General features: G+C 36.8%; 1 protein-coding gene across 1 annotated transcript; it reads right to left on the bottom strand.

Annotated features, from left to right (window-relative positions):
* Positions 1-14,597: 14,597 nt before the first annotated feature.
* On the bottom strand, positions 14,598-18,053 carry LOC139115321 (uncharacterized). The gene is made up of 3 exons (XM_070677345.1): positions 17,651-18,053; positions 16,964-17,087; positions 14,598-16,362 (listed from the first exon to the last, which is right to left on the bottom strand). The coding sequence occupies exons 1-3, from the start codon at positions 17,924-17,926 to the stop codon at positions 16,037-16,039; spliced, it is 726 nt and encodes a 241-aa protein (XP_070533446.1). The 5' UTR covers positions 17,927-18,053; the 3' UTR covers positions 14,598-16,036.
* Between the last annotated feature and the right edge of the window lie 291 nt (positions 18,054-18,344).

Here is an 18,344-nt window from a genome sequence, read left to right on the forward strand (position 1 = left end):
TTTTATGAACAGAAAGTGACAGACAAAAGGTCTGGTCACTGGAACGTTCCAAACAAACTTCTTGTTGCTCCCTTGACCCAAGTGCATCATAGTCATGCAACAATTGCCCTGTACACCGCAGCCAATAATAAAACCTAGGATTTTCTAGCGTGGCTTCTCCTGAATGTGTCTTCAACATGGTGTGTGAGTGTATCGTAATCAATCAATCAATGTGGCATACAGATTTTAGAATTAAAGTGATACCATGTTTGGTCTGCTTTGTCAAGAAATAGAAGAATTGTATCATTTGGCGGCTTCAAGATATCGTGCGGCTTAAGTTATTTCAACTTAAATCGGTGGTCACTCTGTGCTGTGTGGAATCACTCATAAAAGGGAGGGTCATAAAAGGTCAAGCTATTACTATGCAACAGTAAAGGTGAAAGTACACCAAACAGTAGATCGCTATTTTAGCTCCGCTAGATAACTTCCATTCGCACCAAAAAATCGTAACCAGTTGAATTCGAATGTTTAAATAGACATCATGATGGTCTACGTTATAACAACACGAAATTCAATCAATGGAGGTGCATTTCATCCTATCTGACGTAAAATATACATCTAATTCGATAGCAAATCATGCGGGAGATCTGTGGTTATTTTCACATATCAAGTAGATAAAAGTCAAAAGGATCTATAAAAGTAACACTGAATATGTTCAACTTGAGTCACAATTTACATTTGCATAAACTTGTAAGGATAGGAGCATGAAAAAAGCGGACGTCAAATTGTAGCTCTACGAAAATTACATTCTTAATTCTGCATAAACTGTTTCCTCGTTGTCTCTTCTCTTAATGGAGGTTGCCTTCGTTGTCAGTGTTTGCGACAGATCTAGGTCGGCGTAGGTCAGATTATCTACGTTTCTCATAAGTGGTTTGTTTACTGTTTGGTTTGTGAACTTTTGACCCTCTGTATTGTCGTGTTGGCCGACGTCGCTATCTGTAATCCCTAGTCTAGAGCTCCTCGCGTAACTGACGCGAAGGTTCCCCTTTTCTGGTTGTTCTCCACCATTTTGATTTGTGAAACCACTATCACATTGTAAAGGAGAAATGTTCTGCGTCGATTCTTCCATCTTGTCAGGCGCAAATACTTCACAAATATCCTCAACCTTTCTCACAGACTCTCCTTTATCACTTTTAATATTATCTCCTTCATCGACGCAATTGTCAGCTGACAGATGTTCAGACCCGCCTTGAGTCTGAAGCTCGTATGTATGTACCGAACCAATTGGATTTGGTCCGGTCTGTTCTCTCACTGGTATTGCCATTCCTATCACAGTATTGTCCATACCAATATTATCATTATCCAAATTGTCATGTTGATAGCTTGAGGTGGGCAAATCAGAATAGTCGTTTTCGCTGTGTACCGCTCCACTTGCCTGTCGCATTTTATTCTTTCTTCGAAATTTTAAAATACACATGGTTACAAGTATCACTGTGATTACTAGGACAATGATTCCAATGACAGCTCCTATTGCCATTGGTACAACATTTGATTCATCATTGTCGGCCGTATGCTCCTTGTTAGATATTGTCAGAGTGCTGTCAGTTGATTCAAACATTGTATCCTTGGTCACTGTGTACATCGAATCAAGTGTGGACAGTTTTGTAAGGTGAGTATAGGTCAATTGCTGGGTTGAAATTTCTGTGTTGAAAGAGATACGGTAACCTTTGGAGACGTTTCCCCAAAAGTGTTTCTTACAGTCGACGGATTGGGTTCTTGTATGTCAATCATAACACCTACTGTATGAGATCCTGTACCGATGACATTGGTAGCTTCACAAGTCACCGTGTGCATTCCATTATCTGTCGGTGACATGTTTCTGATCAGTAGATTTCTGTGATCGCTAACGTATAGAAATCGCGCATCACCTTGAATAGAGAAGTTGTCAAATATCCAAACGTAATCATCAATGTGAACACTAGGGTTAGCATCAGCATTGCAAGTGAACATAGGCCTGTCTAGTGTTGACGTTATTATTGTGTTTGATGTCGTTGTTATTGTAACATTGGGCTTGTATTGGACAGTAAATGGTCCCATCATACAACTCTTAACTGTCTGAAGACCAGTGGGATGACTTACTATACAAAAAAAGGTGGAGTCTTGTTTTATGTTGCCCGGAATCCACACGTAATGAAAATTCAAAAATGATCCCTGTAACGCTGCTGTCAATGAACTTGACAGGTCGTTACCTTGCTGCAGCAGCTTAATACTAACTTGTGGATATGTACAACAAGTAATCTTTGTCGTTGAACCAGCTAAGATAAATCGTGATGAAGTGTAAGTGAAGAACGTATCGTTCACCAGACAAGCCACTGTGTCGTAGATGACAACTGTTGCTATCCTCGACTCCGCCACGGTTTGACCATTGTTGATGTTGATGACAGTGCATTGGTATCGGCCATTGTCCTTTTCATAGGTTGACGATGTTATGGAGGATATCTCAAGTGAATATTGTTTGTCGCTGGCAGTGTGTATCACCTCATATCTATCAGTATCTATAAGATTGTTAACATCTTGACGCATCTCCAAATGATCACTGATAATGACGCTTTTCTTTTTCCATAAAACTTTATAATCTGCATTAAGATTATTTACCACACAGTTCAGAAATACCTTAACATCGTTTGCACTTCCTGGTTGAAGGACTATCATGGCGTCGTCTGGCTCTTGCCATACAGACGGTTGGGCTTCGACGACTACTTCTGATACGAGTGAGAAACACACATAGGTGACAAATAGGTTAGTTATGACTTGGTTTTCATCCTTTGTCGTAGATCACTAATGATATAAACGAAGTATGGCTTGTATCGCTGTCAATGGCTAAGATTGTATATATAAGCTTCCTCGCGAAGGACCCGTACTCCCTAACTTTACAATCCTGATATGTCACGCCACATCGAAATTCTAAGCATATACGTTTGATTTACTACGACACACTTGTATGGTATTGTAGAACTTATTCTTCCGTACCTGTGCCGACAAGAGCTTTGATATGTTTGTTTGTGATGTTTCGAAACTATTTTCTCTGACAAAAATACCCGTGTCATATATTTACATTACAAATTTCATGCAAGTAAAGATTTTAATAAAAACCCAACAATCTATTTTCGTGTATGGTTGCTCTTTTCAAAATGTGATAAGACAATAAAATACCGTCCAAGTCTAACAAAGTGTTAAAATGCAACTTGAAATCTACGTACTGTACGCAAGTTTTAATTGCTTTTTTAGAATTGACGCATAGTGACGTATACATCAAATCGATTTTGATAACTTCAAAAGTACAATGACCTTACATTTTGATAAAAGTTGGAGGTGCGTTCTGTTTCAAATATTATTAGAACTTCTAACATTTGAGTCGGCATTATAGGATTTGGAGTGGTTTGTGTGAACAACAACGCAAACTGTTCAGCAAATCGAAGAATTCATATTGGATTAAAATATCAACAAATAATGATAAATGAGATTACGTAATAATGAGACCGTTTTTCGGTCATTGTTGCATTAATTATTTATATCTCTAATTATGTATTAACAATACCATATTACAATGATGCAATGTAGATGGATATTCCCAATTGATAATGAATCATTAAAGTTTACTATTACTCTAACACCGCTCATTAAGACGAACGGGCAATGATCTGCCGATACAGAAAAGCATTTAAAACTCTTCCATGCTCAGATCAAGATTACAGACCTAATAGAGGAGAATTATCAATCATATTTTATAGGCAGTTTGTCAAACAGACATTGAATCTATCTATGAAAAATTGATTTTATATTATCAAATCCATATTACGGAAATAAGCGCCAAAACGCGAAAATGGCAAGAAAAGTAACCTGTATTTTTTGGCGATCTATCTCTGCCAGCCGAGCGTTTCTGTAAAGCCAACCAATATGTACAATTGTCCGCAGTGGCCAGAACTATTCATGTTTGGAAGCGTATTTCATTTATTCTGGAATTTGATATAAATCTTGTAAAAATTGAATAAAATTGGTCAGAAAATTACCTTATTCTTTATTCGGTCAAGAACTTATTTTAGACCGGAAAACTCTGCAAAAAATTGAAACTAAAGATCATTAGCTCTGATAATGGAGATTCCGTCTCTTAACATGTTTACATCCAGGTCTTTGAAATGAACAAGAAAAATATGGTCAAAAACAAGATTCCCCCTTGTTTTATTTGCATTCGGCTCAGTCCATAGCTCACCGTACCCCTCAATACGATTTGCCTAACTGTAATACTGAACAACCTCTCATCTTGCTTTAATAATATTATTAAGTTCTTGGTGGCTTAAGGTCATATCATCTCGTGTCACTTCTGTTCTGCATCCGATCCAAGATAGAACAATGTTGTACTGCTTACGGTATTGCTTAATGCGTATTTAGTCACTTAGTACTTTCATATGAATATACCATTCAACATTAAACCATTCGGGCAGGGAATGTACATGAGGATTAATAATGTAAGTACTCCGATGGAAAAATTATTTCCTAAGAGAAAAATACACATTTTCACTTTGTTCTCTCAGAGACTGGTAAGGCTGGTCATTTTGTTCTTCATGTGTGGTGACTTCTGCATTTGCATACGAACTGTCGGTTTCATCTTCTTCATTACGTGTATTTACGGTGATGGGCAACACATCCATCACGACACCCCCATCTTCCACAGTTGTTTGCGCTGTGCATCGTGCAAGTCCAAAGTCTGGCACAATGTCCGAGCCTTCTACATCCCTTGTTGGTTTTATGTCATTAAACCCATTTTCGAAAGAATCCCTCCTTGCATTAATGTTTCTCTGGCGTTTTCTAAAGTATATTTTCGCGACGAAATATGGCACTGTAATGAATACAGTGAGGACAATTCCAATCGCAAAACCAAAGCCTCCGGCCGTGATAACATCGTTGTAATCATATCTACCACTGGACTTTGTCTTCGGCATTTGAAACGATGTGTCGACTGCATTAGTCACCGTGGTTGTAGTTTCAATGTTATTTCTATAACTTGCAGGTCGTGTAAGTCCGCGTTTGGATATTAATCTATCTTGAGTTTCAAGAACACTGGACTCAAACTTTAGAGAAGTCGGGTTTACAAACTAGTAGCAACGTCTGAGGATACATTTAAATACGTTTTCCCGATAGTGTCTGTTGTGGTCGACGGATTGTTTTCCTGTATGGCAATAGTGACGAGTACAGTATGAGAACCTGTGCCGATGACATTGGTCACTTCACAAGTCAGACTGTGCATTCCATTATCTGCTGGTGACATGTTTCTGATCACCAGGTTTCTGTTTTCGCCGACGTATAGAAATCGGTCAACATTTTGAATAGAGGTGCTGTCAAATTTCCAAACGTAATCATCAGTGTGAACACCAGGGTTAGCATCAGCATTGCAAGTGAACATAGGCCTGTCTAGTGTTGACGTTATTATTGTGTTTGATGTCGTTGTTATTGTAACATTGGGCTTGTATTGAACAGTAAATGGTCCCATCATACAACTCTTCACTGTCTGAAGACCAGTGGGATGACTTACTATACATGAAAAGGTGGAGTCATGTTTTATGTTGCCTGGAATCCACACGTAATTCGCATTTAAAAATGATCCCTGTACCGCTAATGTCAATAAATTTGACAGGTCGTTACCTTGCTGTAGTAGCTGGATGCTAACCTGTGGATTGCTGAGTGGATATGTACGACATGTAAACTTTGTAGGTGAACCAGCTGAGATAAATCGCGATGATGTGTATGTGAAGAACGTATCGTTTACAAGACAAGCCACTGTGTCGTAGATGACAACTGTTGCTATTCTCGACTCCGCCACGGTTTGACCATTGTTGATGTTGATGACAGTGCATTGGTATCGGCCATTGTCCTTTTCATAGGTTGACGATGTTATGGAGGATATCTCAAGTGAATATTGTTTGTCGCTGGCAGTGTGTATCACCTCATATCTATCAGTATCTATAAGATTGTTAACATCTTGACGCATCTCCAAATGATCACTGATTATAAATCCATTCTTTTTCCAGAAAACTTTGTAATCTCCGTTAAGATTATTTACCACACAGTCCAGAAATACCTTAACACTGCTCACACTTCCTGGTTGAAGGACTATCATGGCGTCGTTTGGCTCTTGCCATATATACGGCTGGGCTTGGGCGTCTACTTTTGATACGAGTGAGAAATACACATGCATGACAAATAAGTTCGTTGAGACTTGGTTTATCATCCTCCCTATTTCGTAGATCGTTAATGATGTAAACGAAGTAAGGCTTGTGTCGCTGTCAATTGGCAAGATCGAATGAGCTTCCTCGTGAAGAACACGTACTCCCTAAGTTTACTATCCTGATATGTCATGCCTCATCGAAATTCTAAGCGTGTACGTTTAATTGACTACAACATACTGATATGCTATTTTAAAGGTAATTTTCCCGTAGCCGTGCCGAAAGTACTTTGCTCTGTCCTTTTTTGAAGTTTCGTATTTTCCCTGAGAAAGATCACAGTGTGGATGATTTATTTACATTAAAAATTTATTGCAAGTAAAGTATTTAATAAAAACAATTTATTTTCTCGTATGGTTGCTTTCTAAATGTAATAAGACAACAAAATGAAGGTCTGAAAAAGTGTTCTCTTAAAATGCAATTTGAAAAACTGCATACTGTACGCAAGATTTTTCTGAGAGTTGACGCATAGTGACGCATACATCATACATCAAGTATTTTTTTCTAATTTCAAAAGTACAATGAACTAACATTTTTAACTCACGTGTTCACACACGTAAGTTTATGTCGCAGCGATGTCCGTCTGTCTGTTGGTCTATGTGTCTGTCTGTCTGTTGGCCCGATATCTAAAAAACGGCTCATCAGATCTAAATCAAATTTTGTATGAATGATTTATTTTACAAAAGGCAAGAACTGGTTTGTTTGGTGGGTAAGGCTTGCTTACTTTTTGTTCATTTGCATGATTAATGATTTTAGAAAGAAATGGATATACATCGAGAACGACTGTTGATCACACCAAGATATATCTGATTCAGCTGTGAAAGGTATTAAGGGGTGACATGAAAGATAATTGCTAATTTGCATATTTAATGAACTTTCCTAAATGGGGATACAGATCTTAATTGACTTAATCAAAATTGAAGAAGCATGGTTTGTATATTTAAGATTCTATGATTTAACATTATTGAAAGTCGCTTAGCATTTTTACTTCACCCAATTCCTGATTTCCATATTTAATGAATTTTACTAATAAAATAGGGATACATATTTGAATTGACTTGACCAAAGTTGATGAGACTTAATACATATATTGAAGATACTACATGATATATCATTCTTGAAAAGTCATTAAGCATATTTGCTTCCGTCAATTCCCAATTAGGTATTTTTTCTTAATTGACCTGACCAAGTTGACCAATGAGCAATGTGCATTGAAAATACTTCAGTACGACATTAATAATAATAATAATAATAGTAATAATAATTTATTTATAAAGCGTCTATATCCACTGTGATAAAAAGTGATCAAAGAGGCTATAAAATTACACTACTATTCTGAAATGTAAAATATGCAAGTAAAATGAGAAAAAACTTCACAACTAAAAGAAAAATATACAAGTAATAAAAAAAATTAAAATTCAACATTACAACACTTTGCATAACAACTCATGTGGTAACCTTAAATCACCAAAAAAGGACATAAAAATTAACTAAAGGCTAATTTAAAAAGGTGCGTCTTAAGGTTTGATTTAAAAGAAGAGAGAGTAGGGGAGCATCGGATCTCAAGTGGAAGATTGTTCCAAAGAACTGGGGGCCGCAACACTGAAAGCACGATCTCCATATTTCTTAGTAAGTGACCTATTTTGGTGGAGTTTAACTGATCAGCAGATCTCAAATTACGATTTGGAACATACAAAGAAATCATGTCACATAAGAAGTTTGGAGCGATGGAATGGATACGTTTGTAAATGACTATTAAAATCTTAAACATTATGCGTTGAGAAACAGGTAACCAATGTAATTGCCTTAGTACAGGATTGGAGTGATATGTGAAGTGGGTTTAGAACGAGTGACAATTCTGGCAGCAAGATTCTGAATATGTTGAACACGATTAATTAAGTATTGAAGATACTTCCGAGTAAGTGCAATGCGACGTAAATGGAAAATGGCTGAACGGCAGACCTGACCAACATGAGGCTTCATTGTGAGGCTAGAGTCGAGAGTGGCTCCCAGACTCTTGGCCTGAAAGTGAACAGGAATCAAAGTATTACCAACCCTAATTTCTCTGATCCCGTTCTCAGGCTGATTACCGGTAATGGCAGAAAAGGTTACAAATTCAGTTTTCTCATCATTTAAGCAGAGAACGTTTTCTGACATCCAGGACCTAACCTCTGAGATACATAATTCAAGATTACAAGCTACCCTTGCAGCCTTGTGTTGAAAGACATGTATAAAAGGGAGGAATCATCAGCATAAAAACTATACAGACATCGATGACTAGAAACAATTCTCCTAAAGGAGATGTATATACATAAAAAAGTATGGGGCAAGAACTGGACCTTGGGGTACCCCTGTTCAAGTGGATAGTACAATGATTTGGTAGAATTAACAACAACACATTGAGTGCGATTTTAAAGATAAGATTGAAACCAGGTGACGGCATTACCTGAAATACCAAAACGGTCCCTCAGACGATTTAATATAATACCGTGATTTACGGTATCAAACGCAGCAGGAAGATCAAGTAAAACTAAGAAAACATCACGTTTTGCATCCAGTGCTAATAAAATGTCATTCGTAACCTTTAGGAGAGCAGACATTATTGAAAGTCACAAAGCATTTGTACTTCAACCAATTCCTAATTTGCACATTTACTGGACTTTCTTATTAGGGATATATGTCTTGATTGACTCCACTAAAGATGACAAAACTTGCTAGGTACATTAAAGATACTATGATACAACATTATACAAAGTCATTAAACACTTTTACTTCAGCCAATTCCTAATTTGCATGATTAATGGACTTTTCTAATTACGAATATATATCTTGATTTACGGAACTTGCTATGTACATTGAAGATACTTCGTAACAACATTATTCAAAACCGAGCATTTTTATTTCAGCCTATTCCTAATTTGCATATTAATTGAACTTTCCTAATTAGGGATATATACCGGGATTTACTTGATCAAAGTTGGCAAAACATGCTATGTACATTGATGGTACCAGGTTAAAACAATATCGAGAGTCACCTCGCATTTTCATGTCAGCTAACTTATAATTTGCATATTTAGCTTGAAGGACTTGAACAAAGGCAATTACACTTGCTATATAAAGTGGTGATACAATGACAGCAGTCAAAGAAATTTAGTATTTTTATGTCAGCTAATTACATATTTGTATACTTAATGACCTTTAAAATTAATCTGTGGTGAATATTTTCATAATGTTGATCATAACTGTTTCAATGAAGTTGCAAACATGTAGCAAAAGTTTAAATTTACATATAGCTGCCATATATAATGAAAGACGTCAGCATTATCAGTTCATATCTGGTTGATAAAAGCAAGTGGTGAGTTACTTTTAAAAATTATTAGAACTACTGGTATTTGATGCGGCATTATAGGATTTCGAACGGTTTCTGTAAACAACAACGCAAACTGCTTTGCATATAGAAGAATTCCATATGGATTTACAATATCAACAAATACTTATAAGTGCGATTGCGTAACAGTGATACCGTTTTTGAGGTCATAACTCTGATTATGTGTTCACAACACCATGTTACAATTATGCAACGTAGATGAATATTCTTCAATGATGATAAATCATTACCACAACAGTTTATTATTACCGAAATACCGCTCATTAAGGTGAACAGTAAATATTTGCCGATACATGAGAGAATTTCACAGTCTTCCATGTTCAGATCAAGATTACAGACCTAATATATACAGAACAATAAATGATATTTTGTAGGCATTTTGTCAAATAGACATGGAATCGATCTATAAAATTAATTTATATTCTCATATTCATATTACTGAAAAACTACCAAAACGAGAAAAATGGCAAGAAAATTAATAATTTGCTGTAATTTTTTGCGACCCATCGAGCTCTACCAGCCGAACGTGTCTCTAGAGCAAACCGATGTTTAAAATTGTCCGCAGTGGCAAGACTATCGATGTTTGGAAGCACATTTTCATTGAAGTTGATGTGAAGTTGTAAAAATCGGCCAAAATTGGTCAGAAAATTACCCAATTCCTTGGTTCAGTCAAGAACTTAACACGATTGGACCTACAGTGCAGTGGTTTGCTTTTAATTCTTACTCGAAGTAGAAATATTGTCTAAATTGAGGTGTTGCCAACACTGTCAGGTGCTAATTATCAGCTGAGCAGTAATTCGAGTCGACCACAGAGAAATCAACTCTGCCAAAGTTGAAACATTGTCTTGCAGCAGGTCAGGTGTAGTCAAAACAACTACACCTGAAAGCATGTGATAAGACTTGGACAGTCTTGGACTTGGACTTATGTGGTGGTGTTGTTTATACTACGTCTGACCGTCTGCTAGACAATGTTTCAACTTTTGCAGAGTTGATTTTTTTATGATCGACTCATGTTACCGCTTAGCTTTTAATTGCACTTGACAGTGTTGGCAACACGTCGATTTAGACAATATGTCTAGTTCGTCTAATACCAATGCTTCAAAGCAAACCACTGTTATTTGGGATAATTGGATAGTGTTAATCTGCAAATGTAAGCTCATCTGCTTTTCCTTTTAGGTTATACACTTCTTTTTATGAGTTATAATTAATATTGCAACATTCAGCTATAGTGAACCTAATGAAGAGCCATTTCTCCCAAATTAGTTCCATAGGTGTTACTTGTTTTAGAACGGAAACTCTGCCAAAAATCGGAATCCAAACATCACTAGCTATGTTAATGGATATTCAATTTCTTGACATGTGTACAGCCAGGTCTGTGAAATGCACACCGAAGATATGGTCAAAAACGAGACTCCAAGGCAAGAGAACTCTAGAATTAAACACCTGGATTTCATTCGCATCTGGCTGAGTCCATATGTTTCCGTAATCCTTAATAAAATAGCTTAACTGAAATACATGTACTGAGCTACCTCGGATCGTGTTCCGATTGTATTGTTGAGTGCTTGATGGAATTTAGGCTTTATTATCGCACTTCACTTCTATACAACATCCTATCCAACATACAATGATATAGCCCAGTTCAGGGTTTACGTCATCATAAATCATGAATATTCATGAGATCGCAAATGCGGACAAAGTCTGCTGCGTTGATTCTGTGTTGACATACACGATCACAATGCATACAGTCGTTAATCCTATATCGTTGGACGAAGATGATGTTCCGGGTGCGAAGTTCATGTACGCCTCAGTCGAGAAGCATTCTGTTGATCAACTTAAGAGATGGTTGAAATGCCGTGGGTTGAAAACAAGCGGAAAAAAAGGAGATCTGATAAAAAGGTGAGTTCATTCGCGGCATATTTCGCCGCGACCGAAACCTTACACTTCACGGTACTTCCGGGGTTTCTGCCGTCCAGGTTGTCAGTATTTGAAAGATAGACATGCAGCTTGTTGTAAAAGTGAATCCAGTGACATATTTTCCCAGAAAAATTTGCCAAATAACGTTTTCTGTCAAATGATTTATAAAGCGCAATATTTTATTTCGGCGGGTTCAAGTGTAGTCTGATACGCACGGCGCGGCAAACTTGGTGTTCGTACGTCCGTACGTGTAGTGTACGTACGTAGTCACCGCAGTGTGGTGTATGTGAGCTGGTGGACGTACCTACCGCATAACAAACCCCTAGTTCGGGTTTCCGCAAATGTTGTCAACAATACTATTATTTATTCTCATTTTTTGTGATTTCTTGATGTGTTTATATACTCAGCTGCAATTTTTTCTGACTAAGTCTACGCGCGGACATAGAAAGCAAAGTGCTAAAAGACTCGCCTCTATCACAGAGGGACTGTGACTCTATCTCTATGTACAGAACACATGGAGGTGTCTCCATGGTGGCAGCTTTGTGTACGGACCATTCCTTTTAATAAAATTGAATTATCCAAAATATCGTGGTCGGTAGGTCAATTTTCCTCTCCCTTTGTTTAAAGTACTTACTTTACTTTGTGTCCGGAAGATTTTGTGACATCATGGATCTAATTTGACCGTTGGCAATGCTCGATTGTCAGTTATTTTCTTTTGAACATTGAAGTGAAATTGAACAAAGATTTTCCTTTCCTCTTTCATTTATCAGTGCAGAATAACAATACTGGTTGACCTATGCATGTTACTGTGGGAAAAACTTCAAAGCAGATGTCAAAATATGTTCCATTCTTTATTCGTCATTTAATTTGTACATTTAAAATCTAGTGATAGTTTATTTTAGTTACAGTCTGTCTCATTCCTTTATTGCCCAAGTGTGAGTGTACTAGTAGAGGGGTGCAAAAAATTTGGGATGTTGAGAATAGATGGCAGTATAGTTCAAATAAGCCTGCATCCACTAGAATGTGTTTTTAATTTTTCAGATCACATTTCCAAAATTTAATTATGATCGTCTTCTCTTATTTTCAGGTGTCAGAACTGCATTGACGTTGGTGCATCCTGTAATATTGACCCTGCAGTTGACAGTGGGCACTGGTTGGAATTGAAGGAGCGAGTTCATTCCAATGATTTTGAAAATGATGTTGTGATATTACCAATTAATGGTTGGAAACCACTCAGTGAACTTGCAGATCACATACCTGTCATAACAGATGGTCACGTTTATCATCACATCATTGAGACTCATCCTGCCAGCCAACCCACATGTAATGAAAACTCTCAAGAGGACAATGAGAGTTCCTGTCACACAGCAAAACCTCTTAGACGAGGCAAACAATTTTTTAAAAGTGGACATGTATGTCAGGTTTATGCAGTTAAAAAAAATCAAGTATTTTATGTAAAGGCTAAGGTTCATGCAAGCATGCGTAGTATTTCTTATTTCGTAACACTTGCTATTTCCATACATTCAGGTTTTGTCAAGGGGGCGACCTGTGAATGCAAGTCATCTGCCCTTGGTAGATGTAGTCATGTTGCAGCACTTTTGTTATTTCTGTCACAGTTTGAGAATTCTTCTTGTACAAGTAGACCAGCTGAGTGGGGTAGGGGGGCTAAATATAACAAAAATCCATCTAAAATTACTGATGTAAATTATAGTAACCGCAAAATTATGCCAGATATTATAAATTTTGACCCTCGTCCACCCTCTTTGAGATTGATGAAATAAGTATTGAGGAAAGAAATGAATTTATTAGAAGTCAACAAAACCCCCAGAGTGCACTGCCATCAATGTGGAGTACTATTATCCCTATTCACTACAGTGATTATGTACCAACTGAAGAGCACCTAACACAATTACATACAAAATGTGATAAACTTCTTCAAAACCTTGCTGTGGATGGTGTTCATCAACTAACAGTTGGGCAAGGTAGTAGGAGTTGGCAAAATGAAAGACGGGTCAGGGTGACTGCTTCTCAATGTAAGCAAATATTTACATGCAACTCTGACATTGCAGCTGAAAATATTGTATATGGTAAATTATGGGGTAAGCCAGTAACTACAGCTGCAATGGAATGGGGAGACACTCATGAAAAAAAGCAAGGGAAGAATTTCAGACAAAATTTCCAAACTTGACTGTTAGAGAGACTGGAATATGGGGCAACAGTAATCATCCTGGACTTGCAGCATCACCTGATGGTGTTATAACAGACGTACATGGCAACAGAACTAGCGTCCTTGAAATAAAATGTCCCTATGTATTGAAGACGGGATGTCCTGTTACATTTGAGAGTGACTTAGGTCCTAAGCAAAGAAATAACTTTTGTCTGGATTCAGACTTAAGGTTAAAAAGAAACCATGCTTACTATTATCAGTGTCAGATGCAAATGGGGATCGTGGAAGTTGATGTGTGTTATTTCGTCATCTGGACTCCGAAAGGGATGACATGTGAGGAAATAATGTTTGATAGAGTATTTTTCAGAAGTATCTCTCAGCGTCTCATAAATTTCACAGAAGTATGCTTATTCCAGAATTCTTTGAAATGAGACTTCCAAGGAGATTGCCACTGTTATGCATTGATTGTTGAAGTTGCATCCAATGGTAAGACTTTGAAGTTTTGCATTGCATCCTGAGCTTGAAAGTGTTCTTCACTTGCAGATTTTTATTGTAATAAATGCATATTTAAGGTTTTAATGAATTTTTCAAATCAAAATGTACACTTTTAAATTATTGTTATTTATTGACATGTGGAATTTTTATAATTGCAGAGTGTTCTGTCCCTGTAAATATTTATTGGAATTTATTGATATTTTAAAAGTACAATTTTCTTCAAGGGAAAGTAGTTGTAGTATTCAAAATATTGTAGTTGAAGCACAGTATAAGCCTATCAACTTCCTTTGAACCAACTATACAGTAGTTTTAATAAAAATTTAAATAAACCTATTTATGCTTGAATTTACATTCATTATGAAGTATAAATCAATTTGAGAAGTAGATGACAAGTGCATACTTTATTCAGGGACATACAAAAAATGTACACTGCAAATATTTTTTTTCACATTTGTAAATCAGACACATAAAGCTTGTCTTGAAATTGATGTCTGATTACATGTATTTACAAATTTTTTGTCATGTAATAATGGCAAAAATGATGTGAACAAATTCCTAAATATTGCATGATAAATCGAACGAACAACTGATCACAAGGCCTGGAGAGATTTAAAATTGATCCTCAGTATTGCCGCTTCTACTTTGACTGATTTTGACTTTTGGAAGGGGAGGATTGCCAAAAAATTTCATTACAATTTCTATATTAAGTTGGTGATGGCGCTTTATATCAGTAGTCTATTTTTCTCGTCAGTTTTCATTTAAAAATTGAATAAAATATGTATAAACCAGTAATTTATTTATAAATGTCTATCCTACAATACATTTGCAAGAACTGAGCATTTAATTTCTTCATACTACTGAGCAATTTCACTGTTAATTTTGAAAAAAAAAAAAATTCCACACTGCTGCCATTTTTGCCAAAAAAATCTGAGGACCAATTTTTGACCTTGGCTTGTGTTTGTCTTTGACGGTATAACACCGGCTTCATCTTACAAGAGGCTCTTGAAAATTCACCAAACAACCAGCAACAAACACCATCTGTGAAAATACAGCTGAAGGGACAATGGTATTACTTTCCTCAACAATCTGAATTTCTTTATACGTTCAATTGCACGTTCAACATGTATTCTTACTCTCGCAATTTGCTTTGTTTGAATCTCTTCCACTACTGATAATCTATTCCTATTTCCTAAAAAAGGGGTATATTTAGATCAACTTTTTTCTTATACAACAGATCACGGATTGTAAAACCACGGTCAGCAAGGATCAGATCCCCCTCTTGCAGTAATTCTAGAAAGCCTGGCTGCTTAACAATCTCAGGATCAGATATTGATCCTTCAAAAGCATCTGATACATATGTAACAGCACCCGATGGAGCTATACCTATCAACACTTTGTACGTAGCATGATTCTTGTAACTGGAATACATGTTTCCTTGCTGTTTGAAATGAGTGGATTGTTGAACGAAAAATTCAGAACAATCAATAATGACACGAATATCTTTAAATTTAGAGAAACATGATGGAAGACTTCGTCTTATAATATCTCTTGAAGGAAACATGTCTGTCCTTAGTCTAGAAAACTGTTTATGTAAGAATTGTATCCAAGTTTTGACAATAGTAGACACCTGACTAGTTGAAATACCAAATCTATAGGCTAAATCCTTCTGTAGCAACCCAGCACTCAGTCTTACAAGAGTCAAAAATAGCTGATTCATTGGACTCAATTTACGTTCCGGTCCACGATGCCTGTTTTGATTTATTTCCTCATTAACAACATCACGTTTCCAAAAGAGTAGTTTATCTCGTGCTGGACCTAAGAAATTCCATACACAAATGAACTGAAACAAGTAAGGCCAGTGTAAAATGTGCATTTCTTTTCATCTTTTTCAACATCTTCAAAACTGAAATGAACTTCCTTGCTCATGCACTGAGAATTTTCATTATTAACAGTATTTTTTAAAAGAGCCACCTCATTTTTAAGAATGGTGTTTTCAGATTTCAATCGTACAAGCTGATCAATTTCTTGGCTCTTAAAGTCTGTCTGAGTTCCCCTTTCCTTTGTTTGCTTGATCAAGATGAATGAAAGAACTGGATAAACTGATGGTGCACTCTTTTCTGGAGACTGTTGAGACACGGGTTCTGAAAAGTGATACAAAATATACAGGTTAACAAATTAAGGATGACAAGCAATCTTTATACAAGGGGTCAGAGTACCCATATTTTGCAATTGGTTTGGTTAATTCATATTTTATATGAAACATGATATTATGCTGCCAAATGAAACATATTTATTGGCAATCTACCTGACACAGAGGCATACCTGATACTGTATGTTGATGACAAATGTCTGGCACGGGAATATACAAATAATGGGTCATTACAGTATTTTTGTATTTAAGTTTGAAAACTTGATTGTTCAAATCTGCAGAATAAAACTGACATCACTTCTCATACAAAGCTAAATTCCAAATGATGTCAACAGCTGCTAAATTTGTTAGCAACATTTGTATGAGAATACATTTTAATCTTGTTTCATTCAAATTAAAATCATTACACATTTTGTTTCTATGATTGAAACAAGAATATCCTTAAAAATGGAAAAAATCCAATAGCAGCATAATGAATAACTATGTATAAACTATTTGATTTCTATGTTTTGGCGGCAGCAGAGCTACTTCAACGCACATCTATATAAATGAGAAAATGCTGATATTATTGCAGTAATGGAAGGGATTATCACCTTTCACAGGGTCTTTGTCAACAGGTACACAGATATCATCAACACTCTGTCGTTTCTGTTGCTTCACCAGCACTGGCACATCCCTTTGTGTGGGAGCTTTTCTCTTTCTCGAGAATCGCTGAACCTGGAAGTGAAAATGTGCCTCATTTGTCATTTGGAACATTTACATTACCTGTGGTTGAGGTAATTTGCACCATTAAATGTTAAAACCTATAAATTTACTTGCACATACATACAAATCATGATGTGGACAGGCGTACAGTATACGTATACACACAAGTGACCTGAGGTGTTCGGGTCATTCCGACTCTATTGAAAGCCTAAATATTGTGTACAATGTTTCAAACCAGCCGCCGGGCCGGGTGCGAGTGGTACACGTACACACGCTAAACCCGATGTATTTTTAGATAGGTTTTTGTTACATTTTACATTACAATTTTAACCTTTTATTCAACGTAGAAGTTAACTGGGTCAAATCATTTGTTTGTAAACACAGACTCTAACACGTGCGTTTCGACTACTGAATCGCTTGAATAATTTGCAATCATTGCGCGAAAATGCAGCCAGTTTGGTCAGACTCTGTCGACGTCGTCTGCACTTTTGGCGCGCAACGTGTACATGTACATGTCGGCCACTCGATCTACAGTGTTTTCCCCTTTTCTATTCTACGTTTCGTTCTATTCTTACCTGTTCTCCTGTGTACGTCGCTGGTATAGGATCAGGATATTTGTCAGTCGGTCCATTCTTGCCCACAAAGTGGAGGCTACATATGTAAGTGTCCTTCTTAATGCTTTCGATGCAGAAACCTTTTCTACCACAGGCGTATATCCATCTTTGACATTTTTCTAAATTTCTATGCGCTTTCGGAAAGCGAATAAAGAAAACGTCTTTCATTTCGTCCCGATGGCTGTACCTCGAGTCACTCCTACAATTTCCATAGCAACAGTGTTTTGTAGCTCCCATGATGTTAGTTTGTACAGTACAAAGTTCAACACTATCAACGATCGGAACTTGCGCTCACTCAGAACACGCTCACTCAGAACACGGTCACCGCAACCAAACTTTTGTCCGCATTTCAATATGGCGTCGCGCATGCGTAATGAGCATTTTCTATTTTTAGCACATGACAGAAACCCTGAACTGAGCTATTGCACTGCATGAATGATTTTCCAGTCACTGACAGTTCATGTATAGATTAATGAGTATGGTCACCTACTACTTACATGGAAATATACTTGTATTCACGGTGATGGGCAATTCGTCAATCACGGCACCACTATCGCGATTGTCCAGAGTTGTTTGCTCTGTGCACCGTGCAAGTTCATAGTCTGCTACAATGTCAGAACCTTCTACATCATCCTTTATAGGTTTTCATGTTATT

This window comes from Ptychodera flava, chromosome 17 (genome assembly GCF_041260155.1).
Source record: "Ptychodera flava strain L36383 chromosome 17, AS_Pfla_20210202, whole genome shotgun sequence".
Lineage (NCBI taxonomy): Eukaryota > Metazoa > Hemichordata > Enteropneusta > Ptychoderidae > Ptychodera > Ptychodera flava.